At 41.7% G+C, this 26921-nt stretch overlaps 2 protein-coding genes across 4 annotated transcripts in view; both read left to right on the top strand.

Annotated features, from left to right (window-relative positions):
- LOC141953016 (tenascin) overlaps window positions 1–26028 on the top strand; it is a 74024-nt gene extending 47996 nt beyond the window's left edge. For 2 of the 3 annotated variants that reach the window (XM_074891217.1, XM_074891216.1), the window contains 12 exons: window positions 7840–8112; window positions 13609–13731; window positions 14980–15123; window positions 16292–16411; window positions 16858–17001; window positions 17845–17975; window positions 18930–19062; window positions 20909–21060; window positions 21820–21916; window positions 22624–22785; window positions 24051–24214; window positions 24724–26028. In XM_074891217.1, coding sequence (XP_074747318.1) covers window positions 7840–8112; window positions 13609–13731; window positions 14980–15123; window positions 16292–16411; window positions 16858–17001; window positions 17845–17975; window positions 18930–19062; window positions 20909–21060; window positions 21820–21916; window positions 22624–22785; window positions 24051–24214; window positions 24724–24834 — 1754 coding nt within the window. In that variant the 3' untranslated portion in view covers window positions 24835–26028. The remainder of the gene's footprint in view (window positions 1–7839; window positions 8113–13608; window positions 13732–14979; window positions 15124–16291; window positions 16412–16857; window positions 17002–17844; window positions 17976–18929; window positions 19063–20908; window positions 21061–21819; window positions 21917–22623; window positions 22786–24050; window positions 24215–24723) is intronic. The other variant, XM_074891218.1, reaches the window with a different exon arrangement.
- Window positions 734–7731, top strand: LOC141953194 (tenascin-like). Its single transcript, XM_074891638.1, has 5 exons — window positions 734–737; window positions 912–1184; window positions 3573–3848; window positions 6104–6376; window positions 7706–7731. The coding sequence occupies exons 1-5, from the start codon at window positions 734–736 to the stop codon at window positions 7729–7731; spliced, it is 852 nt and encodes a 283-aa protein (XP_074747739.1).
- Window positions 26029–26921: the final 893 nt, after the last annotated feature.

Below are 26921 nucleotides of genomic sequence, written 5' to 3'. Positions count from 1 at the left end.
ATTGTGATGTGATTTCATTCACACAATGTTTGCTCTTGCTCGAATGTTAAGGTTGGGGCAACCTCTGACACAGATGAGAAGCAAAACAAATTTCCCAAGAACCAGGTGGGAGATGATTCATTATGTTAGCCTTGCAACATGTTTTTGCATCTGTCACACAGTATAGAGTAGACACTATTTTTCTCAGATAAGCTGATTTCTAGATACACTTTTTATCCTGATTCTCTAAATATATTTCAGGGACATTTCTGTGACAGCAGACTCCTACAAGGCAGATGCATTGTTTGAATTCAACTTCAGAATTCAGTTTACATTGGGTGAGAGATTGAAAGAGTCCATTTGACTTGATGTTGGTGAAAGAAATAGGTAGGCATTTAGTTGTTGGCACATTGCACATCTCGACGTTTTACAGTTGTCAGTTTTTCCAGACAAGACGAGGTTGCCAAATGTTTGATGTGCTCTAGCCAATTACAGTATGAAAGTGAAAGGAGAGGACTAGACTACAGAAGCAGAAGGTGATTCTCATAGTAGGCATGTAATAGCTCGTGTTGTGATCATTTAATATCTCTACCAAATTTTGCCTGCTGACATGATCTTAGGAAAAATTGTCATAGCAATTTATCATAGCAATAGATTAATGTGGTCAATGACATTAAGTAGAATATCAAATTTCAGTGATCAGATATTACAGAATTGCAGTTTCTAGCATCAGTAGATTATGAATCACCGAATCATGGGTAACATGGGCAGGGTGATTGCAGGGGTGGTGGTATGAAAAACATTGAGAAACACAAGGCTAGATGATCTTCATGACCTGTGGCTCATGGGAATTCGAACTTCTATATTATTTTATTTTGTTGCTTTGGGTTTTAATAATTGCAATACATTTCCATTTGTTTTTCTTCCCGTAGTAGAGGAACCTCTCCTTAGCAAACTCACTGTATCAAATGCTACCTCAGACAGCATGTCACTCACGTGGGAAGCACAGGACAATGCCTTTGACCACTTTATTCTAGAAGTCAGAAATTCTGACTTCCCTTTGGACTCCCTGGTGTACACAGTGCCAGGGGCCTCCCGGCACTATGTAGTCACCAACCTCAAAGCTGCCACTAATTACACTGTTCAGCTCCATGGTGTAATTGATGGGCAAGGTGGTCAGACCTTGACAGCACTGGCAACCACAGGTATTTCACTGTTTCACCTTCCAGGTTTGCTTTTTTATCTTCTTTCTTTTGCTGTCCACCGAACTGCTCTAAAACATGGCTCCAACTCATCATCGTTCCTTTGGTAAATTAGAGGGAGATCGCTATAAGGGGAGGCTGAAATATGCTGGGCTTGAGAGCGCTCAGAAAAGAGAGATCTGAGACAATGGAAAAGGCTGAAAAAGTGCCCCCAGCATTAAGGGAGCCAGTAGTAAACCATGATTGGTTTTCTTATATATACACTTATGTGCAAGTTCTGTGTATATATAATTGACTTGCTCCAGATGGTTAATATTTTTGAGAGTATTTTTGCACTTGATCTGGAATGAAGTTCATGTTCATCCCACCCTCACTCGCTTTGTTGTGGGTGGGAGGCTTTCATGTCTTTATCAGCCTGGAGAGGCACCTGCATGTCATTTTGGTTCTTCGTTCTTAAAAGCCAATGTCTTTCAAGACATTTGCATCTCTTGTGGGCGTTTCATGCAGCATGCTAAATGACCAGCCAAAACTGCATGGAGTGGTCTGACCACCTTGTGCTGGTTCTGATGTTCTTCTCTGCCTAGTATTTTTATGTGTTCCCAGCAGAGAGCAGGGCTCAAAAAGCAAGTTCACCCTTTCTTGATGGTCAGCCCACCACTCTGTCACTTGCATTGCTACCTTTGAGTCTCTAAGACCTGTCTTGTTTCACTGGATGTCAGAGCTTTTCCTATGGTGATGGTGATTCCAGGATAGCGGGAGATCACTAAGGCTTGCCTGAAGAGATAATTTCAAATTATTTTGCATGTAGTGTTCTTTGGAGTCTGGGTGTCATCATATGAACATGTCTGACTGGATGCAAGTGGCATGTGAAGGAATGTGGCCATTTCAGGATGAGGTTGGAAAGGATCAGTTTGTCCTCTCTGACCTGCATGCGGGGCTGATGGCTCCACACTCGGTTTCCCTGGGTTCTCCACCCAAGCCTGTTTGCTTTGTGGATATTTTCTCATCTTCTCCCCTGTCTTCAGAAGTACCATGCTTACATGGTGACATCTTCACTGTCAGCCATGAAGGCATTGACGGTCACTGGTTGACAGCATGACAACAGCATGTGTCCTTAATTGGGGCCACTTGGATTCACCTGTTCCTAGGCAATTCTCAAGAAGGTGGTGGACTATTATTTAAAATTCTTGCAATGAGGGACGGGAACAAAAGTTGGAACATCTTGCAGCAGTTCAGGCTTTAGTTAAGAAAAGGATTTCTTTCTTTCACTGTTCTTTTTGTCAGTGGGATACATCTTTCCTACTTTTCTCCCAGCATGAATCATTCCATAGTTATTTTCCTGTATTTCACTGGCTGCATTTCCCAAGGTGTTCTTGGTTTATACTCAATGAAAAACATTGAGAAACACAAGGCTAGATGATCTTTGTGACCTGTGACCTCTATTCCCTGGCAAGAGGAATAGTAGAAAATCAACCCTGAGAGCAGACACAGGATTCTCTGACCACCTGATGGACAGGCCATGTTTGTGCTCTCCCTGTGCTCTAATGAATTTTTAATGATTTTATGCTAAATGGAATAGCTTTAAAACAGGATGCTTAAAGAGCTCCCACCTCCTATAGTCTGAAGGCCAAGTTTCTCCCCTGGCAGGGGAGAGATGTGATTTTGAATTTCCTTTAGCAGAAAAGGAAAGTCTTTGCTTCTTAAGGAAGTTCCCTGACCACTGAACAGTCAGAAAGAAGAGCAACAGCAGTGTTGTGGGTTTTTTTGTTGAGTCTGTAGTAGATATTCCCTGATTGTGCCTAATCAGAGGATGAGGAACACCTTATCTGTGGAATCCAGGAAGGTTTTGGCCTGAGATTAGTGCTGAGATAATCACTGTTAGTGATAAACTTCATAATAAACTTCATAAACTTCAGGGTCCAAAACAAAAGTATCTACAACTCCAGGCAACAGAAACACTAAACAGAAGCTGAACTAGGATTTCAAGGATGTCTGTTTTGGACTTACCTAATTCCTGCCTGAATCCTACTTTATCTACTTTGGAATTGCTGTGGGTTTGTATTCCTATCAAATTCCTAGTGCAGAGTATGGTTTTACCACAGGACTGTACGCTGTTGGTGCCTCTCTAAATCAGGCCCACATTTCATTAGGAAGATTGAGTTTATTTAAGAAAATTGAATGAAAAAATAAATTAAAAGTCAGCACTAATTTCAGTGGCTTCTTTCCAAAACCTTACAAAATAGCTCTTGCTATGCTCCTTTTTTTTCTTCAATCACTTAACAAAGTTAAAACGTTCAGCCTTATCTTTAAGCGTCTATAAACCCCCATTGCTAATACCCCCAGCCCCCAGGAGTAACGCTGTCTCTTCACCTGTGTTCCTTTCTCCTTCAGAGGCTGAGCCACAGCTGGGCACGCTCACACTCACAAACGTTACCCCCGACAGCTTCAACCTCTCATGGACCACAAGAGATGGGCCTTTTGCCAAGTTTGTTATACACATTAGAGATTCCTATGCAGCACATGAACCCCAGGAGCTTACGGTGTCAGGAGGTGCTCGCAGCGCTCACATCTCAGGCCTGCTAGATTACACTGGCTATGACATTAACATTAAGGGGACCACCAATGCAGGTGTTCACACAGAGCCTCTCACTGCTTTTGTCATGACAGGTACCTGCTTAAAGGTTTGGAGTCTATGTATTGACTTATAAAAATACATATTCCAGCATGGATTAAAAAAAAGACTCTCTACAGCACTGAATATCTTGTCCAGCAGCAATGGTTTTGTTTGCAAACTTAGTGCAGGGATGGGTCAGACTAGTCATGTTGACCTTAAAAAATATTTCTAGGATTACTAGTTTAAAGTGAGTTAAGAGCCCTCTGGAGTCTTTCTCCCATGTCTAATAATCTTTCTTAACTCCTGAAGTTTGAAGGGAAAAATTGCCAAATACTCAGTAGTTACATCTGAAGGATCCAGAGGGGACTGGATTTTAGGACACCTCTTGTCCTCTAATGTCCCTTCAACACAGCACTTATGTCTGAATATTTTGGCCAGATTTTGACTGGGATCAGTTGTATATCCTATGCCTTCTAGATGATCAAATAAATGCCACAGAGCTCACCCTCTGTATTATGTGGCCAGTATGTGCTACAAGGGCTTGTCACATAGATGTATGGACACCCTAAATAGGATTAATGGAGAAACTGAGGCTTTTTCCTCTCTTCCTTAACATGCAGTGGCAACACCAGTTGCAATAGCAGCATCTCTCACAGCATCTGGGCTGCCAGTTCTGTAAAAGACAATGTCCATGATCATTTTCCTTAAGGCAAATTGTTACATGCCCCCTGATAACATTCAGTCACATAGTCAGAAGTGAGAAACTGCTTTCAAAACCCCTGCTCTTTTGCTCCACCAGAGCACAAATGCTTGCTTTTTGAAAATAAACCATGGACATTGGTATTTTGAGTGGAAGCTTCCCACAGCAGGGTAAACATGTGGCACTCTCCACACAGCAGAAGGATGTGCCAGCAGTTCACATAAACCTGCTGCATTTAGAGTGTTGGTGTCACTTAACACCTATCCCAGGAAAATAATTTCAGCATTTTGGGCTCTTAATTTGTTTATCCATCCTCCAGGAAACTAAACCAAAATGTGAATCTTTGGGGTTGATTAGTTAAAACCAAGTAAGCTACAGAAATGTTTCCAAATTGAGTAAATCTGAGTTGAATTTCTGGCACCCAAATGTGTAAACATCAAAATGTAAGGACTTCCAAATTATAAAACTTTAAGAGGGAATTTTTATGTCAAATTCTAATAGAACATCAATTTCAGCAGTTGTGAAATGTCAAAACCAAGCCCCGAACCCTTTCCGGAGAAAGTTTTGTGTTTAACTAACGGGTATTTTCTTACAAGTGAGTGGAATTTGAGTGATTGGAAGACCAGCTGAGTTAGCTCCTGAGCCAAAGCAAGGTTTGACAAATAGTTTAGAGAAATACTAGTAATGCCTGGGATCCAAGATCAATGCCACGGCTTCACAGAGCCAGCTGATCTTGCTATTTGACTTGTCAGATTTTGAGTGAAGCAAAATACACTGAGGAACTATCTTGTGGAAATTTGGCCTTTTTTTTCAAAGACTTGGTGGGAAAGTTTTGAGGATTTGATCCTCAGCCTCTAAACTTTGACAAATGTCATGCTGATGTGAAAAAAAAAAGACCCCTCACTGGAATTTCTTTAAGTTGTCAACATACCACACTAGCAGCTGCCTGTGAAGCTCTTTGGACAGACTATTACTCTGTTCTGTAGTCATTGGCCCCTGCCCTTAGCCAGTGCAAACTCTGGCTTCTCTCCTATGCCCCACAAAAAACAGTCTTGCAAGTATTTAGTATTTGCACTGGCTATGACCCTGACTGATAAATATCCTGCTTCTGTCAGTCCTTCTGGCATCTCTGACCCCTCCACATTGAAAAGAAAAGCTGGAGATATTCATGTGAAGTAGAGAAGTAAAGAAGCAAAATATAGGAATTGTGAATGCAAAGTTGAGGCTTGTCCCTGAAGCATTGGTGGTGGAGACAAGTGGAAGGAGGTGAAAGCTTTATGCATAGCATTTCTAAAAGTTTTGGTTATAACTGTCTTACAGTGCATGTGTAACAGAGGAAATGTACTTACACAGTGAGCTTGGAAGGGATTTCAATGGAGCTTGTGAGATGAGGTGCTGAGACACCCTTGGTGAAAATTGAGAACTGAGCACCTAACTTCTGGAGGCTCTGTTGAAAGTCTTAGTCTTGTGGTCCTAACTATGCACTTCTATTAAATCCATACTTTGGGGAAAAATGTGATTTATGTTTGGTGGAATCTGTGACACTTTCTAATTTGCAATGTTTTTCGCTTCTTTTTTTGTGTGTTTTTGCACCTTCCCTTCTTTTAGAGGCCATGCCCCCACTGGAAAACCTAACTGTCTCTGATATTAACCCTTATGGGTTCACAGTGTCGTGGATGGCATCGGAGAATGCCTTTGACAACTTTCTAGTAGTCGTGGTGGATTCTGGCAAGCTGCTGGACCCACAGGAGTTCCTCCTTACGGGAGCCCAGCGGCAACTGAAGCTTAAAGGCCTTATTACTGGCATTGGCTATGAGGTTATGCTTTATGGTTTTGCCAAGGGGCACCAAACAAAGCCCCTGAGCACTGTGGCTGTTACAGGTATTTTAATGTGAACAATTTGTTCTCTTCCACCCTTTCTTTCTTGCTTTTCTTCTCACATGGAAGATGTTTCTTGCAATCCATTTGCAAAGCAAACTTTGGCTTTTGCATCCTTTTCTGCATCGTGGCTACACAATAACTCCTCATGATTGATAGGTTCAGCAATGAAATTCTGTTCCTTTTAACTTGATGTTTCCCTTTTGTCTTTACGAGGGATCCTGTAGAGGCGCATGACGTGGGTTGAGGGGTGAAAGTTTCTGGTATGGTCATGCAGGTACTTCTAACCGAAGTCTTTAAAGAAAAATGGCTGCATGCGGGAGCTCGTCTTGTTAACAGCTGCTGGGCACATCAACATTCTCCAACTTACCACCTGTCAGGACCTTCAAGAAGAGTCATGGATTTCTTGCCCATGGTCTCCTTTCTTTCACTCTCTCTGTGGGTAGTACCCAAAGACCATCGCGCGTGATCATTGCCACCAATAAAGTTGGCATCTCTCTCCAGAAAAACTTAGCTCACGTTTTCAACCTCATCATAGCGGCCATTTTCCAGCAGCACTTGAGCCTTCTTGAAAAATCACTGCAGACTGATTCTCTAGCCCCATAACCACCAAGTCTTATCTGTACATTGCTGTCTATGCAGCAGTAAAGCTGGGGCTTACTGATTGGAGGTTCATGAGAAAATAAATAGGAATGTCTTTCTGCAGAAAAAGAAGTGCATTGGAGATGCTGTAAGTAACCACTCCAGTAGCATTTCTGTAGGTAATGATGCCTGACCATACTGAGCTAAAGATATTTTGCAGGCAATTAATAACTTACAGCTCCTGGATCCTCTTGAATGGGTTCTTTCACTAAAGACAGTAGGTCTCGCATTTGAATTTAAGTGTGCTGTTTAAGGGATCTGAATTTTCATGGTTCCCCTTTGCTGCTTCAGCATTTGTTTAATATCGAAACGAAGGATTCATCTGATCAGAAGCATCACAGATGCCAGAAGTGCATGAAATAAGGGGTTTGCATGAAGAGAAAGACTTTGAAGTGGCTTCTGTGTTGTCCTCCTAACAGACAGAGACCTGACAATATTACAGGCATGCCTGCGGTTCTATAACAAGAGCTTGTTTTTATTGTACATAAAGGTTTCACATAGGTAGCAAGGGAGAAATGCACATCAAACTTACTGTTAGCATGTGTAACTTTGCATGTCAGAGGCAAATGGTGTATGTCCATGCAGTGGATTTGCTATTAAGGAGTGAAAGTTTGAATGGGCCTGCACACACTCACATATATCTTCTTCAGTATGTGTATAATGCTAATTTTTTTTTTTTTTTTTCAATAGCTGGCAGATTGTTTCCCTTTCTTTGAACTGTGGTTGGATTCTTGCAGTATGCTCTAACCAGACCTCAGACAGGTCTCTAATGAACTGTTTAAAAAGTCATTTCTTTTCCCTACTACTATCTTCTCCATTTTTAGAGGCAGAACCCGAGGTCGACAACCTTCTGGTTTCAGATGCTACTCCAGATGGCTTCCGTCTGTCCTGGACTGCAGATGATGGGGTTTTCGACAGTTTTGTTCTAAAAATCAGGGATACCAAAAGGAAATCTGATCCACTGGAACTAATAGTGCCAGGCCATGAGCGCACCCAGGATATAACAGGGCTGAAAGAGGGTACTGAATATGAAATCGAGCTCTACGGAGTTAGCAGTGGACGACGTTCTCAGCCCATAAATGCAGTAGCAACCACAGGTATTGTCTTTGCAGTAGGAAACACGTAACATGTTCATGCCTGTTTTTTTCAGCATCTCTCCTTTTCATAGCCAGCTTGGGCTGTTACTGAAGTGTTTGAACTGTCTCCTGCATGTCCCTTATCCATGTTACTGGTTCAGTGAGGTGTAGTTACTTATAATCAACCATCTCAGATTCCTTAGCTTTATCACTGTCTATTTAACGTGGTTTTATTTAATTACTTTCATGATCTGGAATTAAGCAGCGGAGTCTAGCAATTAAAGCACTGGCTTTGAGAGCCAAGAAATATTGTCCCTGTATCAGCCTTTTTCAGTCATTTTCTAGGAGTAATTACATATACTCCACAATAATTTACCTCTCTAGAAAAGAGGTATGACAAAATTAATTTACCAGAGCTATTGAGAAGTTTGTTTATGGCTTGATCAGCAAAGCACCATTAACTTACACTGATTTTACCAGGAGCAACACGTGCTCGATAATTCAAAATAAACCTGAGTTTCTTGCAAAATCAAAGCTTTGAACTCCCTCAGCAGAAATTGCTTTATATTCTTATTATTGTGTGTCAAAAATTCTGATGTAAATCAGCTTAGTGACTTACCCAGGTAAAATCATCCAGAAGAAAACACACAGGTATGACTGCCAATTCATGCCATTTCATTTTAAAAATACCAAGGCCTTAATCCTCAGTTGCAGCATACCAATTCCACAAAGCTAGAGTTCTTGCCCTTCATAGTATCACACTAATGAAGAAACATTGTAAACATAACTACAAATGTCTGCTGTCTGAAGTTATCCTAAACCTATATATGTTTCTGAAAAATCTCCACCAAAACACAGCCTCATTTTCTCAGTGCCAGGGAGAAGAAGGAAGTTTTTGCTATTTATAACTGGAATATTTTTTCTTATATTAATTTTCTATGAAAATAAAAGCAGATATTAGTCAAGTAAAAAGCTCTAGAGGCTTAAGTTGAATTCCTGAGATTAATTTAAACAAAAAAAAAGGTTTATAATTTGAAGCATTTCATTTCAGCACTTTTGAACGAAGCTTTTCAATCTTTTTCCACCAACATCATGGTTTCATTTTGAAACATATTTAGATCTAAAGCAAATGAAGCAATGTCCTTTAACCCAAATTCTCTCTTTTAAAAATGTTGAGCTCACTGACATGAAAAGATCATAATTTTGAATCAATCTAAATCCGGGAGAAGGGTTACAAGAAGGGAACAGGTAAACTCAGTGTGTGAGGAAGCCAACAGAAATTCATAAAAGAGGCATTTGCTCAGCCGTAGCAGTGCACTCCAGACAACACACAGAAAAGGGACAACAATAACACAGAATTGAACAGCCTTTCCTGAAATAGCATGGCCTCATGATTCACCTTAATGTCTGTGGTGGCAGTTGTTAGCATGGAAAGGCACATTTCTGACCAGTTCCACTGACTGCCATCACGTCCCTTGAATAAACAGCAAGGGCATATATACACTCACCCAGACATTTACATGAAGCAGAACATGCATCCATCACGAGCCACCTTTCTCCAGCCTCATGCGGATTGACTCATAATGGAGAGGGATGTTTAAAGTCAACTGCACTTGTTAGCAGCATGTCCCCATTTTCACTGACTTCCAGGATATTTATGGTAAACCACTAAGAGTTATCATTTTCCTCATGACTACGTTCTTATTCAGTTCTTTCAGGGAGATTTAGCACATGTCACCTACTGAAGCAAATAGCCCAAAAGATGTTTGTCAGATGTAAATAGCCCATGGATAATTGATAACAGAGCTGGAGCCACAGAAATCCAGCTAAATAATTCGAACTGCAGGTTACACACCACTTTGGGTAGCTGGGGCCACCAAGGCATCTCACTAGTTTCTTATTTAGGAGTTGATTATTAGAGAAACACATGTATATTTATAGCATTTCTAGTCTGATTGCAAAGAAACATTTCTATCCCTGAAGGGGGTAGCTCAGGCTTATATTCAGCCTTGCTTTATTCTGGCCCCTGTACAAGATACAAGCGAGCAAGGAATAAATTAGCTAGACAGTCTTTAGTAGAGGAGATAGATAGAAAATAACAGCTGGGACAAAGATAGCAAACAGACCAGCAAACCAAAACCAAACACTAACATGGAAATGAAGGCAGTAAAATAATCTAGACTGAAGACCCTTCTCTGTATTCATCACCCACAGCTTCCCCCTTCTTCCCTCCCTGGGCACGTACCTGTCTATACACAAATGCAGTCTTCGGGGATCAGGTCCACAAATGGTGTAATTGGTGCAGTTGAAGGAATCTGGTTGGAGCACTGCCAAGCAATCCTCTCTGAGGGTCTGACCGTTTCTCTTTGTACAGCAAACCACCCACCTGCTGTGAGAAAGGAGGGGAGGAAGGATCTTGCAGTGTTCACCTTTTGCTGCCTCCTCCTCTGTGGTTTCCTTTCCTTCTTGCTCTTTTAAGAAGTCAGCAAGGCATTTGATCTAGTGACAGCCATGGACTTTGGATGAGGGAAGAATGAGTAGGAACAGGACTGGCATTTGCCATTTTCTCCATGTAGCTTGCGCTGGTCCTGCAGCTGGTAACTTGCCCGCAGGCTGAGATATTCTTCCTTGCTCCCATCACACCAGAAATGTGGTGTGAAACTGCTGGGCATGGGAGTTGACGATAAAATTGTATCTTCCCACACCCATCACAAGTAGTTCTTCCTCTGTTATTTACTTGTATGTACAAGTGAACAGCCATAGTTTTTCCCCAGAACCGCTGATGATAATGCTGTTAAAAGGTTATCCTGTTTGGGGTGATGATGGTACCCACTCTCCCTACTCTCTGCATTTGTCTGTTTGTCATTTTACCCTCATCAATTCTGCTGTGATAGAAAACATTAATTGTGAAATCACTGTAGTGTGAAGTAGCATCATACAGACCTGCAGTGTCTAATTAAGATGGCACAAGGGAGTTTGTCCACTGTTGCTTTGAGAAGGACAGTTGGTATCTTTTGGAAATTAATCTGTATAATGTCTGTGAAGGTGCAATTCAGCCCTTACTGGTGGACCACAACACAGTTGTGTGCCACTTAATATCCCTGGTAGGAAGTGTGAGTCTCATGCTGCTACTTTCCTCTTCTTCTAACGGTGTTTCACCACACTGTGAGACCATTTTTCATCTGAGAGGATCACAAAACACTTCACATGCTCTTTATACTTGCTGAATGCAATTTGATGTTTCCTGTTGCTTCGGAGAAGAAAGCCAGTGACCGTATTCACTGTTAGTCAGTAATGAAAGAACAAATTTTTTTAGCAAAAAAATCCCCAAAGAATAGCAGCTACTCAAGTACCATGGGTGCTTTAGCAGCCTCACAGGAAATCTCATCTGTCTCTCATACAACTAATGGGGAATGATGCTGAAAGATAATGGCAATTACCTGTATCTGCCCAACAGATAAACTGAGGTTTTTTATGAGTGACAAGACCAAAGCACGCTGGTTGTGTTTTATGCCTGCTTAATTTTGGCTTTCAGGTAGCTCAAGAAGATGGTTTCATTTGCTCCTTTTTTATTTCCCTATGCTCAAAGGTACCGGTCTCTTACATCTCTGGGACACATTTCAGGACTGATTCTTGCTCTGATGGTCCATTACACTTTCTTTGCCAGGTTTGCTCCCAGGAAAGTAGCCGCAATTGGGGTAGTGGGGGATGTGAAACTCCCACGTAGTCAAGACTCTTCTTACTACTCTTTGTTATGCAGCAGTCCACCTGGTACAGAAAACAAGCATGAATCCCATGGAAGTGTGCACATGAATCCCATGGAAGTGTGCACAGAAAAGTCCAAGAGGGATAGATTTTGTACTTTATTTTCTGTGAAAGGCTGAAATTCCCTGTGTGTATGAAAACTGAGTGCTGGTCCACCTCTTTGGTCTCTAGAGTTATCACTAGTACTTTTCACCAGTCACTAAGAGCACCTACAATGTGAAACAAAATCAATGTGATTTTCACTTCTCTCTCTCCCAGGTTTTCTTATGCTCTTCTGTTTCCTTCCTAAATCAGTAGAAACTTTGTGTGCGATGTAGCTTTACCAACTCCACTTTTCTTTCTTCATTATCTTTCTTTTCATTCTTTCTTTGGCTTTTCTATGTAAGCAAACCCCACAAACCCAACATGTCTAGTGAGCTCCAGAGAAATAATTTACATTTCTCTGGAGAGCTCAGTTGTTTTTCTTTCCTTGCCTTTCAGTTGATTTAGTGCATTGCTGCTAGAGCTTTGGGGACACATGGAACAAACAGCCCTCTGACTTCTTTCCCGCAGACACGTTCTTTCCAAGCTATTTCAAGCACAGTCACTTTTTTTCTCCTCTTGCCCCCCTTCCCCTGCACTCAGCCTGTCTCCATCGCTCTTAAGGTGGCTGATGTTTGGTATCTCTTCTCTTTGTGCTAATGGCCTACTCTCTGTGAGCTGATTATTTTGTTAACACATGTCAGGGTTGTTTTGGTTACAGTCAAAAAAGCAAATTGGAAGTGAGATGCTCAGTGTAACTTTGTAGTGGCAGGTCTCTTTACCATGTTCTTCCAGAAGCTCTTTCTATGTTTGTTTTGCAGTAGCTTAATTAGGCCTTAAACTGGAATGTTTCAGACACATGTTGGTTTGCATTTTAAGATTGGGTGATTTTGGCAAAACTTGGGCTTTGTTTGCCCAGCTTACTGATCTAATTTATATGGGTAAATGTAGTGCTCAGGTTTATACAGGGAAAGGCTGGATTTTATGACAAAGAGCTGCAGTGGAACCCTCCTCATAATGGGTGTACTTGGATGTCTTCTGGATGGATGTACTTGAATGTACCTAAGAAAAACCATGGTCTCAGATAGAAATCCCAAGAAGAAAATCTTGTCACTTCTAGTTTGAAGCCAAGGAACTTACAGGCAGTCAGTGCTTGAGAGGGCGGACCCTTGATGAACTTGGATAACTGAGTCCAGGTCTTTTTTAGGCATCCTATAATAGAAACTTTATGCTCAGAAAGAGAGATCTCTTCATTGCTAAGGGCTGCCGTTGCTGTGTATCACAGGTAGAGCTTCAAGACTCAATGAAAAAACTAAAAATCATCCAAGTGAAAGTGGGGTAGAAAAAAATGGTAAATACAATGACTCCTGGGTAATAGAATAGTATTCCTGTAAGTATTCCTCCATACTTTTCTATAACACTAAAATGTCTGTTTCTTCTGTGTACATGATATGTAGATATACGTCTGGGGTATTTTTTAAGCTATGCACTACCATAATGTTACTGAAAAAGGAAAATTTAGACCAAATAGATTGTTGCTGTCAGTATGTAATAAAACCATTAACGTTTGGTACTCCCAGCATTAGTGTTGTTTAGGACAGAATATCGATAACATCAGCTCTTGGGATAGAGGGGTAAGACAAATCAGTGTTCCAGCACTAAAGACTCATAAACAAATGATTTACCTTTTCTTTCTATGTGGTGTGTTTGTTCTCTGGTCTCCACTGACAGTTGTTGGATCTCCCAAGGGAATTACTTTCTCTGACATCACGGAAAACTCCGCAACAGTCAGCTGGACACCTCCTCGCACCCGCGTGGAGAGCTACCGGATCTCCTACGTCCCTATCACAGGAGGTGAGTAACTGCAAGGAGGGAGAGGGACGAAGATGGTAAAAAGGAGAGCAGAAAGGGTTTGCTGTGCTGATATCCATCTCTTAGTGATCCTTCCAGATGATCTTGCACAGATCATCTTTTTTTTCAAACCGCAGACCAGGAATGTGGGTGTGCCTACATGGTCCCAGTAGCCAATCTCTGTTGGAACATAGTGTCCCACGTCCCATGGATGACTTGTAAGAGAGCTCAGAGCTAGATGTGGCAATGGTTGTACCCCTAATAGGTCCACTTTCACAACAATCTCTGTTCCCGCTGACCCTCCTAAGTAGGGATTTATTTCCAAACCGTCTCATTATTTTGTAGGGACTTTATGAGCTAAGCATATTTGAAAAGATGACACTTGGAAATAATAATCGTAATCCATGGTTATAATAGTTTTCCAAGGTAGTGATTTTTCTTAGTACTCCCTAATGTTGTTTCATTCCATCCATTATATCTCTGTTTTAGTGTTCGGCTTAGAAAACTTCCTATACTTAAACAGATTTTTAGCATAATTTAGGGATATCTCTGAAAGGAAACAGCTAAAGAGCAAACACTACAAATGTCAGACCATAAAAGACATGCTATTGACTAAGACAAGTAAAGATATAGGTCTTTAGAAAATATAGTATGTAAGCACACATGCACTATATATTAAATATATAGTGGTCCCACAGAAGAAAAGGAGTAACCCACAGTCATAAAGTTAGGCACTTGTCTAAGTGCTTTCCTAGAATAAACACAGAATTTGAAACAAATATGTGCCCTAAATCCTCACCCACACATGCAGCACCTCTTAAAATAATATATACTATATCTATTTGAAATGAGATGGGTGAAGGACAAACTTCCAGCCCTTGCCAGAAACAAAGCAGGTCTAAACTGCATCCTCACAAGTGTATGAACTTCCATGTAGAGAGTTCTCTGTTTTCACCTTACATTTTGTTTGTTAAATTATATTTTTTCTCAACAGAAATGTTAATTTTTCTTACTGTTGGCATACCACTAGGAATAAATATAAACCAATGTCTTAGATTTAGGTGTCATGGCAACAATACTTTTTCCTGAGGCTGCCCTTTGACATTGGTGATTGTAACTAACTGGGGAAAATTCACCTCCTCCTGTGCAAGTATGTCCATTTTGGTCATAATGTCTTTAACTTAAAACACATCCTCCAAGCATTTACTGGAGTATTGTGTCACTAATCCTTGGCATTTGGCTTCATCCTAGGTACTCCAAATGTTGTTACAGTCGATGGAAGCAAGACAAGGACCAAGTTGGTGAAGTTAGTCCCAGGTGTAGACTACAATGTCAGTATCATCTCTGTGAAAGGCTTTGAAGAAAGTGAACCTGTCTCTGGCACTCTGAAAACAGGTAATATATAAAGAGGAAATAGCAGGTTTTCAAATGTATTGTCTGTGCTGTAGGAGAGACTTGGGAACTGGAGCTGAAGAGCCACTGAGATCCCATTTTTGCTGTCCACACAAACTGTAGGAAGTTTTTTGCCCACTCTTTCTTTATGTCTTTGTATTTCAGGTGAGTATAGAACTTGTAAGGCTCCCGTTTGCTAAGTGCTGAACCAAACTGCAGTGAGACAGAGACAATTCATGTACTTATAGTCCTAATCCATCAGAAAAAACCTCAAAGGTTTAATTAATACCATTTTACAGATGAGGGAGCAAAGGGCAGCTCAGCTGAACAGTCCAGACCAGTTTCTGTTGTGGACCCAAACGCCACATCTCACAAGTTCCAGACTGTATCCTAAGCAGAAAAACATTCTCTCTTCTGTTTTTTCTTCAATATAGATTTAAATATCCCTGCAGAAAATGAGGGTCCACTATGCCCCTGCTGACCCCACTCTGCAGTCTCATTCATTCACTTTTTTGGGGGGGCTGACAAATATTCAGAGAACTGAGGCACGAAACAAGATGATGAGGATTGGATGATAACATGAAATGTATAACCAGTTCCAGGTGTACTGGAGGCAGATATCTATCCCAATTCAGGAAGAGCATAAAACTATGTGCAAAATAGAATCCCATGAGGAAGCAAGGCAGGACGTGTGGGGACTTTGGATGGTTGGCTGGCTGTTTGATTGATTTATATTTAAACTTGCAGAGAAGCTGGTGGAAGGTCACAGTGGCTATCAGTTGCCATCACATTAGTTATTTTTCCCAGCTCTGTCTCCTGAGTTTGCTCCAAAAAGCAGTCCAGATTTGAGAGTGTTGAGAGAAAAATGTCAGCTCTGACAGAGCTGTTAAGATTGATGATATCAAGACTGATCTGAGAACATAGTTAGTTATGTCTGTTCCCAGCATTTAATCTTTTCACGCATTGACCTCCCTTTCCAGTGGAGGCATTTGATGTCTCTTTATAGGCACTGACGTCTTTTCTGCAGAGCTCCACTATTCCAAAGGGGATCATAACAGCTGCATCAAACAGCAGTGTTTGCACATTTTATATCACATATTTACAACAGAGCATTGCACAGATCTGAGAATGTTTGTCAGATTCCTTCAATCTGTTATTCTTTTGCTTTCAGCTCTGGACAGCCCATCAGGCCTAGTAGTGGTGAACATCACAGACTCTGAGGCTCTGGCAACCTGGCAGCCAGCAATTGCTGCTGTGGATAATTACGTTGTCTCCTATGCTTCTGAGGATGGTAAGAAGAATTGGTGATGGATCAGGGAGCTGACAGCATTACAGCTCTCAAGAGATGCTCAGAAATAGGTGCAGCAATGTGACGCCAGGAGGATGGCAGGGGGCTGTTATTTGAAGGAGATGCCTTGCTGGAAGCATTTTAAAGATGATCATTTTAGTTAAGCGTTTGCATTTCAGACACGAGCAGAGATAACTGAGATTCTTGAAAAGAAAAGATGGTGTTATAATTCATATGAACACTAGAGAGTGCTAATACTTTTAGATAAAGGACTCTGGCGTTAATTCAGGTTCAGTGTAGGTGTAAACAGAGACATGAGCTCTGGGCTTTTACTATTTTACGCTTGCTCCCAGAGAGTAATAATATCACTGAGTGGAGCGTAGAGGTGAGTACATCCTGACATGTCTGAATAAAGCCGGGACCTGTTCTCTTCTGTGTTTTCTTCTTAGAACCAGAAGTTACTCAAATGGTATCAGGAAACACTGTGGAGTATGACCTGAAGGGCCTTCGACCTGCAACTGAGTATACACTGAGTGTCCACGCGCTGAAGGACACGCAGAAGAGCGAGACCCTCTCCACCCAGTTTACTACAGGTGCTATGTCCCACCTCACTGTGGGGAGAACTGCCATCTCTTCTAGTCCCACCCGGCTTACATTTCTCTAATACCATGAAGTCAGCCAGCACATTGTGTCTTCTTTACTAGGAACCTGAATTTTCATAGTATATGCACCAAATTTTCTCTGGTGGAAGGCTGGTGTGACTGACACAGAAGGTGGGGTTTTGTCACCAATTCTAGAGATTCTCACACAAAGCAGAAGCAGGAGCTCTTCTCTGGGGACTGTTGTTGGGGTACCAATGCTGAAGTTATCCGGTTAGTCTAATACTTATGGCTTTCAATTAGCATCAATGAAATCATGGACGTTTTTCATTTTCCTGACTGTTACTTGACTTGTCCCAGGGTGTTAGCTAAAGAATCAGGACCTGAGCCATACAAATACAGTGTTATGATCACAGTGGAGAAGGGAAGCTGTAGCCAGAGTATGAAAAATTTTCCTATTCAAAAGAAGCATCACTGGAACCAAAGCTTTTCTTCCTGGGTATATGTAAATACCAATTTGTTTTCTTGTGTGAAATAATGAAAGGCCCAGTTTTGTTTCAGAAGACATTTCAGTGCAGCTGCTTATAAATTAAAGTGGCTGAGACAAGCCAATATTTTCACTTAAATAGAATAAATATCTGTATTTTAAAACTTCCAATGGGAAAATTACTTTTTAATCACAAAATTTATGTTGAAATATTTTTTAATTTCAAATTTCTGGGGAGAAAATCTTTGCTTTTCTGGCCTGTTTTAATATACTGCCCATAAGATAGCCCATAAAATAATGCACTAAACTCCATATACATGTGATTGTAATTGTTCTGTTGTCTCCTTCAGGAATGGATGCTCCAAGAGATTTAAGTGCCACTGAGGTTCAGTCAGAAACAGCTGTGATAACTTGGAGGCCTCCGCGTGCTCCTGTCACTGGTTATCTCCTGATCTACGAGTCCATTGATGGCAGAGTCAAGGTACAGCACTTGTAAACAAACCAGAAGGGTTGTGCATCAAAACCAGGCAGTAGAGATGCTCTGAAGTGTCCAGTAATGGAACATAATCATATGGTTAAGATAAACATGGTAAAATACTAAGTACCTGTTTCAGTCCTAGCTTGAACACAATTGCATTTAAAACCTAAGTACTTTCCTGTATCATATCCTGAAGCAGAAGTTCACTTGCTTCATCTCTCCACAATACAGATAAAGGCACAAGCAACTATTTTCCCTCATTCCAAACCTATATCATGGAATAAAATCACACACCCCAAAGAATGGAATTCCTCTTTCTAAACTCAGGAGAACCCACCCCTGTGCAGGTGTCTAAAGCAGGCTGAATCACCTCTGAAAGTGCCTCTTGCTCTCCAACAGTTTTATTATGTTTCTACATGACTAGATTACACTAGATGCTTAAATATGAGTGAGGTGAATCTCAGCAAAAATGACAGATTATTTTGAACACCCAGCCTGGGACATCAGAAGGGGTTCTGATTTTCAAGAAGGCAAATTCCCTAAGCATACTGAAAATCAGTCTTCTAAAGTTACAGAAAAACAGCCTTTTGAAGACCGGAGTATGATATTTCCTTGTCCTAGGGTGATTCTTCTCAATTTTTTATGAGTTTCACAGAGACATCTACACCATGTGTACGTTCAAGGCATGTAAACATTTATGCTGACTTGTTTTTAAACCACACAGCTTATACATTATGATGGTAAACTTTCATTTCCAGACAACTTTTCTCAAACTTCTAAAGAAAGTTAGCTTGATAAAAATCTTAAAGGAGTAGAAGTTTTGTATTAAATAATTTAGATGGTTAAAAATACTATAAATAATTACCACAAAAAATTATGTGACAGACTAAAATATGTAACAGTTTGAGTTATTATTTTCTCACTGAGATTTCCCTGTGTTATTTCTTCTCCCTGTAGGAAGTCATCCTAAATCCTGAGACAACTTCCTACAGCCTGACAGAGCTGAGCCCATCTACCCAGTACACAGTGAAACTCCAGGCGCTGAACAGATCCCTGAAGAGCAAAACGATCCAGACTATGTTCACCACAAGTAAGGACCTTAGAGCACATGCACAGCTAAAATAGCATATAAGTTACTGCTCTCAGGACAGCGCTGAGCTCTGCAATAAGGAGTCACAGACCTCACAGAAGATTTTTAATCCAGCTGTCAGTATGCACTTCACTTGCTTTTAGTGTCGGTGCTAAAGTCCCTGTTTGCCCTGAGCTGTAGTGTCATCTGCTTCCCTGGCCTGGCAGGATGAAATTCTTTTCTTTATATCCACCCACATCACCTCTGTAGTCCTCTCTCCTATGAAACATCCTGCCTTTTCCATGTAAAATATCAAAAGGAACATTACTCTTCAAAATCCAAACTGACACCCTGATTTACCTCTGTATTAATGCATAGCAAATTGTTGAAAAAAATCAGCATATTAAGTCGAAATGAAGCAAACCACACACACACACAAATCAGTTCAGTGGTCCGAGGAGATGAATTTCTGGGCAGGTTTTTTTCTCCTCTGTCTGAGATTGGTTTTTGCAAAGCCACACAACATGTCTGTTCCAGCTCTAACAGGACAGCTCTCCAGTGAGCTGAATGCAAGAATAGATTGGGTTCCCTGAAGGTCACTTCACAGTTGACATTAAAAAAAAAAAAAAGTTGTTCAGTATTAACTGTGAAACCTTGCCTGTCATTTGTCTCACTTTTCACAGTTTCCAGCCTTTCAGACCCCGTAGGACCTTCAGCCATTTCCATTCTTCCTTCTGCCACTTGTACCACCTTCAGCCCAAGGACTCTCAGAAGTGCTAATAAAAGTCACGTAGCCCCAAGTCTGCTCACAGTCACTCCTTGTGTAGAATGGGGCGAACTCCACCAACAGGCGGCAATCCACAACCAGGAATAGGAGAAGAATTAAATCTGGGTGTATTTAAGTGACGTTTGGCAAATTGACCATAAGCAGGGACTGAATGGGGTGCCTTCACCCATACAAAGAGTGTCAGTCTCATTCAGGCAGATGCTTAAGCCTGGCCTTAACTCTAAACATACATATGTGTGCTATTTAGAGAGAGGAAAACACTGAAGTAGCTCCCTGCAGAGAGTGGCTTTTCTCCAAATCCCAAAGCTGATGCAAATTCCCTGTAGCTGAGGCACAGGCAGGGATGTGCAACACACTGGAAAGGGAGCAACAGCCACTCTGTGAGCAGCAACAGTTAAAAACCTTCCTATGGACACACCTGGAACATCACTTAATTAGACCATTGGCTGAAAAAGTTCATGGCCTAAGTGAACGTAAAAAGAAAAAAAGAAAAGCTTTTATTGGAGTTAGAAATTATTCTGACTGTGACAATTCTATTAGCTTGTTGTCAGAAGGAAATGTTTAACAACATTTCCCTGCAGTTTCAATGGTTATTGTTCTGGTTTTTAAAAGCCTAGTTTTATAACATATTTAATATAGTACTTGCTAGCAAAATATTTCCAATTTATTTATTTTTGGTTGTAGTCATGTCTTTGTATTTCCTGCTCCCTTTTCTGTCACATCATCACAGGTTGGTAGATTTGGTTTTACCCAAAAGTTGTTGTAAACACAACTCATGCCATTTAAATATTTAGCTGGAGGATGCACTCCCATCATAGCAGGGAGTAGTTATCTGGCATTCACAGTACTTCCAAAAGTGTAGACAGATGTGCAAAAGCATATTCAAAAGAAAAATTTACATAATCTGCTGTTTACTGCGTATCTTTTGTATGTAGGATAGTAATTACAAGCCTGTTCCTGGGCTCTGTACCTGGCTGTGCCATTGACCTACAACAGGTTTTCATGAGTCATCTGTATTCAATAAGTTCCTTGTAACTGCTGATTTCTTAAAGACTGCTCTCTCTTTTTTTGTGTGTGCAGCTGGTCTTCTCTATCCTTACCCTAAAGACTGCTCCCAGGCTCTCCTGAATGGAGAGACTACCTCTGGGCTCTACACAGTTTACGTGAATGGGGACAAGGCTCAGCCTCTGCAAGTCTTTTGCGACATGGACGAGGATGGGGGCGGATGGATTGTGAGTAGGGGGGCGAGGGCCTGCACTGCCCTTCATGTGCATCTGCCTGTGCTTAGAGCTGGGGCAGCAGATCTCATCCCCTGCTCATCTATGGCATCCCTCATAGTGCTCTATCATCAGAGTAGGCCTGACTTGTCTATAAATTTGGGGGATTTTATCTCAGGTAGGACACCTAGGTGTCTAGAAGGAGGTTACCAGCTCTTTCTGTAGTTGGAGAAGGGAAAGGTGTTCCCAAGGGATGGGTCGCATCAACGGTCTCTCTCCACTGGCTATAGGAGATGCTGAAATGACCATTTTAGATCAGGTACATACCTTCTGAATGTCATACCTTATGAATGACAGTAAAAAATGCCAGGTCTCTGTACTGACATCCTCAAATCTGAACATGCCAGAGGGACCCAGGGCACAGAAAGGACAAAGTATCTGGAGAAATACATGGCTAGGAGGCTGAGGGATGTAGAAAGTCTTGGCTGAGAAATCCGGCACTGTGAGGGGCTGTTAAAAAAGCCAAGAGCAGGAACTAAAAGGCCACATCACACGGTGTAGCCTGGGAACCCAATGGAGAAACTAGAGTGAAAGAAAGCAAGGAGCATTCAACAGACTTGGTACAATTCAGTAATTGCAGTGAGACTGCTGCTTTGGGTGGTAGGAGCGGGGAAGCAGCAATGTCAAGCTCTGCATTCGTAAAAACCACGTTGCTAGTGCCCTTTCTGTCAAAGGCAGTCTGTCGATAACACTTCCTGCATGCGGTGGTTGTAGGTGTTCCTGAGGCGTCAAAATGGAAAGGAAGATTTCTACAAGAACTGGAAAACTTACGTGACTGGTTTTGGAGATCCTAAAGATGAATTCTGGATAGGTAAGTGGCAAGAATTTGTTGTGGTTTTGTTGTGTTTTTTTAAATAAAACATGAACAAACCCAAAAGGCTAGGAGCCACTTTGAAGCTTCCATTTAGTGGCAAGAGTATTTGTAAAGGAGAACATAGTCTGGGCAAAGGAGGCTAGGGACAATGTGCTGTGAGGGAGATTAAACCTGTCAGGTGGAAGGCAGTCCCTCCGGCTGCAGTTCAGAGATGTCATGCTTCCTGGGTCACTCAACATACCAAACCAGTGTTCACTGGTGCTCTGTAAGAAGTCAGAAGGTAACCTGAGAAGCAACTGCAAACCTTGTTCTTCCTGTACTCCTAGGACACCCCTAACAACAAAAGTGTGTGACTCAAGCACAGTGGGGAAAATAGACATAAAAAGAAAATTTTCAAAGATTGTGCTACATTTTCTTTGGTTGTAAATGAAAGACAGTGATGATCACACAGCACAACTTTGATTGCTTTTCCCGAAGAGCTACCTGCTACTGTGATTTGAAGGGAAGAGGTCTCTCAATCAGCCTGGTTTTATCTATTTGTTTTTGTGCTACCATTGTGCTACAGCTGAAATAGCTTACTTTCCTCACCAGTGTTCATGCCCTGGTGTATCTATACAGGCCAGTATGACCCCCTTTATAGCGTAATATGATGGTAGACAAATAAAACATGGGGAGACAAATGGATTGTTCATTTATTTCCACAGGTCTGGAGAACCTCCACAAAATCACTTCTCAGGGCCAGTACGAGCTGCGTGTGGATCTGCGGGACAAAGGTGATACAGCTTATGCTGTCTATGACAGGTTCAGCGTTGGAGATGCAAAGAGCAGATACCGGCTAAGAGTGGATGGGTACAGTGGCACAGCAGGTGAGATGAAATATTTTTTTTTCTTCTGATTTGCAATTTCCTCCCAGTTGGCTTGAGGTAACCGTGTGAACGTTGCAGATTAGCATCACAGCAGGTACCTCTTATATGTTAGGTGTTTGAAAATACAAACATATCAATATATTTTATGTTTCCATTTTAAATCCTCCAGTCATTTAGGTGCCACATTTTATGGCATGCTTATGACAGAATATAAACGAGTATATTAAACAGTCATATATCTCATTTGACCAATGCTTGACTGTCATTTATACAGCTAATAATAGCTTGGCACAGCCTCATCTCTCGTCAGCGGAATATGCAGCAAAGTCCTTCTGTAACATGATTTGTAATTTTACTGAACAAATCATCTGCCTTTTGTAATCATACTGGGGCAAACCTTGTAGCCCTTATTGAGTCTTCTTCTGGGCTTCAAAGGATTAAGAGATAAATCCAGCTCCACAGGATGTCTTAAAAGGAGATAATTTCATGCTGCTAGGTGCATAAAACAGATCACAGAGATGCATGTGTATGGACTCTGCCCTGTGACCATCACACGAACTTTATGCACAGCCTGCAGGGATACAGAGAGGATATGTAGCAGTAGTAGAATTAATGTCTATTTAAGGCAAACACACTGGTGCAGAGCAGTAGTAGCTGCTATAGCTAGTAGGAGTCAGTCCTACTACTTCTTCTTCCAAAGCATTCAGGTCTAAGTTTAATGGATGGAGCAACACAGATCCTAAGTCATGAATGTGAGCTCTGCTTCAGGCATACACTGGAGGCTGCTCCTACTGCACCCAGACCCCAGGAGTGGGAAGTCAGCGGTAGGCAGACATCTCTCTGTGTTTCCAGCTAAAGAAGATGGGTATCTGTACTGCATGGACCAGATAAGTGTGGAGACTCCTTTGGTCTTGTTTCACTCCTTGTGGAGGTCTCTATGGACTTGGTTTGTCCACACTACCTTCTATACAGGACCAAAATCCAGTTTTCAGCAGGAAGTGCAGAAATTGAGCTGCATAAAAACCACTTAGTAAATTGGGGATTACAGACTACCTGGAAAAATATTTTGATTTGCCTCCAACAACAAAACTTGTGTACTTCCTTCCATATTAAACCAAGTCAATTTTTTAAAACTTAGATATACACCCAGGCTTTGTAGACGGTGTATGGCACAGTCCAAATATTTTCTGCAGAATAGTCACTCTCGTGTAATCTGAACTCGGCAAACCACTGACCTTGCTCCTTCTTCTGTCTCCCCTGTCCAGGTGACTCCATGACGTACCATAACGGAAGGTCCTTCTCCACCTTTGACAAGGACAATGATTCTGCCATCACTAACTGTGCTTTGTCATACAAGGGCGCATTCTGGTACAAGAACTGTCACCGGGTCAATCTGATGGGCAGATACGGTGACAACAGCCATAGTCAGGTGAGTTTGGTGTTTGAAGGCTTAAGTAATGCATTAGAGGAAGGGGAATTAAAATTATGAATCTGTCTGGTGGTTCAGCTAGCCAGCCATCAGAACACCAACCAAGCCTACTTTCCAGACCAAAGGGTCCTAGGGAAAGATACGGGAAGTTGCTCACAGAAGAATTATTTAATGTCAGCTGGTGAAATACTGATGTTTTTGTGTGATTTTCCAAGGGAATATCCCAAGTGTGCAAGGAACAATTATAGACTTCAACATGTGAAACAAAATGTTCTTCCTGCCATGAAAGCCAGACAAAGAGTGACAGCTCTGGGATCAGCGTGTGGGCTGGTTTGTACCCGTTGTGCATGCCAGTGGCCAGAGCCCTGCGCTTCCCAAAGCCCCTCTCTTTGTTGTGCCTCTGTTCCCAAGTTAGAAACAGCCTGCAATCTGAAACGAGAGCAGTAAATGCTGACAACAGGAGAAGTGGCGAATGCGTGACCTCCCACACTTCATCTTTGTCTTTGCAGGGTGTTAACTGGTTCCACTGGAAGGGCCATGAATATTCCATCCAGTTTGCGGAGATGAAGCTGAGACCCTCCAGCTTCCGAAATCTGGAGGGAAGACGAAAGCGAGCGTAAAGCCCCAGAGGTGGCGAAGAGGCTACGGGCAGGGTGATGGGGGGAGGGATATAGAGTGGGGGTGTGGGGAGATCCTCTGGCATCACTGGGGTGGTGGGGTGTGAGGAGCTGGCAGTCGTACCAAAGCATCGGTGACCCTTGGCCTAACAGAGGCTTCTGCAGCAGTACAAACATCAAGCCTTAAGTGTCTCAGCTTTTCCAGCAGAGCAGCTCCAGCTGCCCACCAATAACGTCCTCCACACCAAAGACAACGATCTCAAGGGTTGTATGTTGGTTTATTAAATTTTATTTTCTCAGAAAGCCTCTGAGATAAATTTATTCCACAGTCTGACTATCTCTTGGGTGGCCCAGGGTGGGGGCGGGGGGTGGGAGAAGAGCTTTGTACATTGGTAGTTTGTTTTAGAACCAGCCATATTTTAAACACAGAAAGGTGTACGGTTAATTATCATTATTATTATTATTATTAGTTATAATTGAAATTGTCTGGTTGTTGCAAAGCCTTTTTTTTATATATATCAAGTACCACAGAGAAGGAGGGGATGGGAAGGGGAAAGCAGTATGTTTTTAAACTTAAGCATAAGATTAATATTATTAATATAATGACAAATAATAATAATGATAATAATAATAAACTAAGTTTCTGTCATTTTTAAGAGAACCATGCTTTTGGAAACACAGCAGGACAGTGTCTGATTGTAAATTTTTTTTTATAAATAAAAGCACAATTACTTTAAAATAAATTTCTACCTTCTTTCATACATGTTGAGTTTGTGCATGTCCAGGGTATATTTGCATAGATGAGGAAGTAAAAGAAAGGCTGAGAATGATCAGGCTGCTGAGCCCATACCGAAAACTGTTCCTTTTGTCAGTGATTGGTTGTAAGTATTCTGTTGGGTTTGTTATGGTGAAATGCCCATAAAGATTCGGTTTCTTTTAGAACATATTTCTTTGTTTTCCTGCCCAAAAGCTTCTTACGTGTTTTTCTAAGTGTTACTGACCAATGCTTGCTCCATCTAGGTGGGAATAACTAACAGAAGAATACAAAGAAAGTACAGAGTCGTTGTTAGGTACCATTGGCAAGTCTGAACACTTGTGTAAATAAAGGGCTCTCTTTTTTTATATGAATGAAAACTATGTGTAGTTCCTCTGTATCATACTCTTCAGCTGAAGACAATAAAAGATCTTTTGTTTTAATCCAGTCTCTCTGCCCTACTTCAAGGTCGCACTTTTCAAACAGAGCAAATGTTTCTGCCTCCTCCTTGGCAGTCGCTGGATGGTGGCTGGGAAGGAAGATGCTTTCAGTCGGAGTGGACATGATCAGCTCTGTGAATAAGACTCACTGTGAAGTGCTAGCTATTAGGTACGGACACAGGGTGTAAAAAGTGTGGGGGCATGGGAAATACCACTAAAAAACTTCAAAATCAGGAGGGAGGAAAGGAAGGAGGGAGGAAATCACTTCACCCTTAGGTCTTTTTCTTTTAATATTATTAATTTCAATCCTTCAAGTATTGCATTTCTGAGCTTTAGCTGAGCGTTAGCACTTAGGAATGGTTATGTCTCAGGGTCATCTTGTTCACAGTCTTGACTGAAACTCTAGCAATGCCCCCGAGGGGAGAGCGTGGTGGGGACCCCCCATGCTGGAGGGTGCACTGGGACCAGCTTTGCTGTGAGAGATCCCTGGGACAGCAGGAGTTGGTGTATGGAGACACAGAAGGTGCAGCGGGCAGGAGCATCAAAGCCTGTGTGCTGTGCTTTATTAACAGCATCTCAGCAACCACATTTCAGAAATGTCCGGCTTCTGTAGGTATTTATACTGTATCTCCCACAAACCATCTCGCACAGTGCGCAGCTCTGCATTGCTGAGCCAAGTCTAGGACCACAGACTAAGGAAACGCACGGGATGGGGCAGGGAAATTTGACTGGGAAGAGGCTGGGGAAGTGGGAGAAGTTCCGAACAGAATTAGTAAAACCTTGGAGGTCTCCTGCTCACACAGTTCCTGTTCCAGCATCTCTCGGCAGCCCTGCTCACTCTCCCCGTCCGTTTTGAGCCTGGCTCCCGGCAGATGGCACAAGGAGTCCGTCTGTCT

This window comes from Strix uralensis, chromosome 21 (genome assembly GCF_047716275.1).
Source record: "Strix uralensis isolate ZFMK-TIS-50842 chromosome 21, bStrUra1, whole genome shotgun sequence".
NCBI lineage: Eukaryota > Metazoa > Chordata > Aves > Strigiformes > Strigidae > Strix > Strix uralensis.
The sequence above is the reverse complement of the archived record's forward strand: the minus strand, read 5'-3'. Positions and strand labels throughout refer to the sequence as shown.

Bases quoted from the DNA above. Each gene is read 5' to 3' on its own strand.
- LOC141953194 (XM_074891638.1), top strand. The intron at 1,185-3,572 runs GTATTTCACTGT...TTTCTCCTTCAG, and splicing joins GACAGCACTGGCAACCACAG to AGGCTGAGCCACAGCTGGGC. The intron at 6,377-7,705 runs GTATTTTAATGT...TTTTTTCAATAG, and splicing joins GAGCACTGTGGCTGTTACAG to CTGGCAGATTGTTTCCCTTT.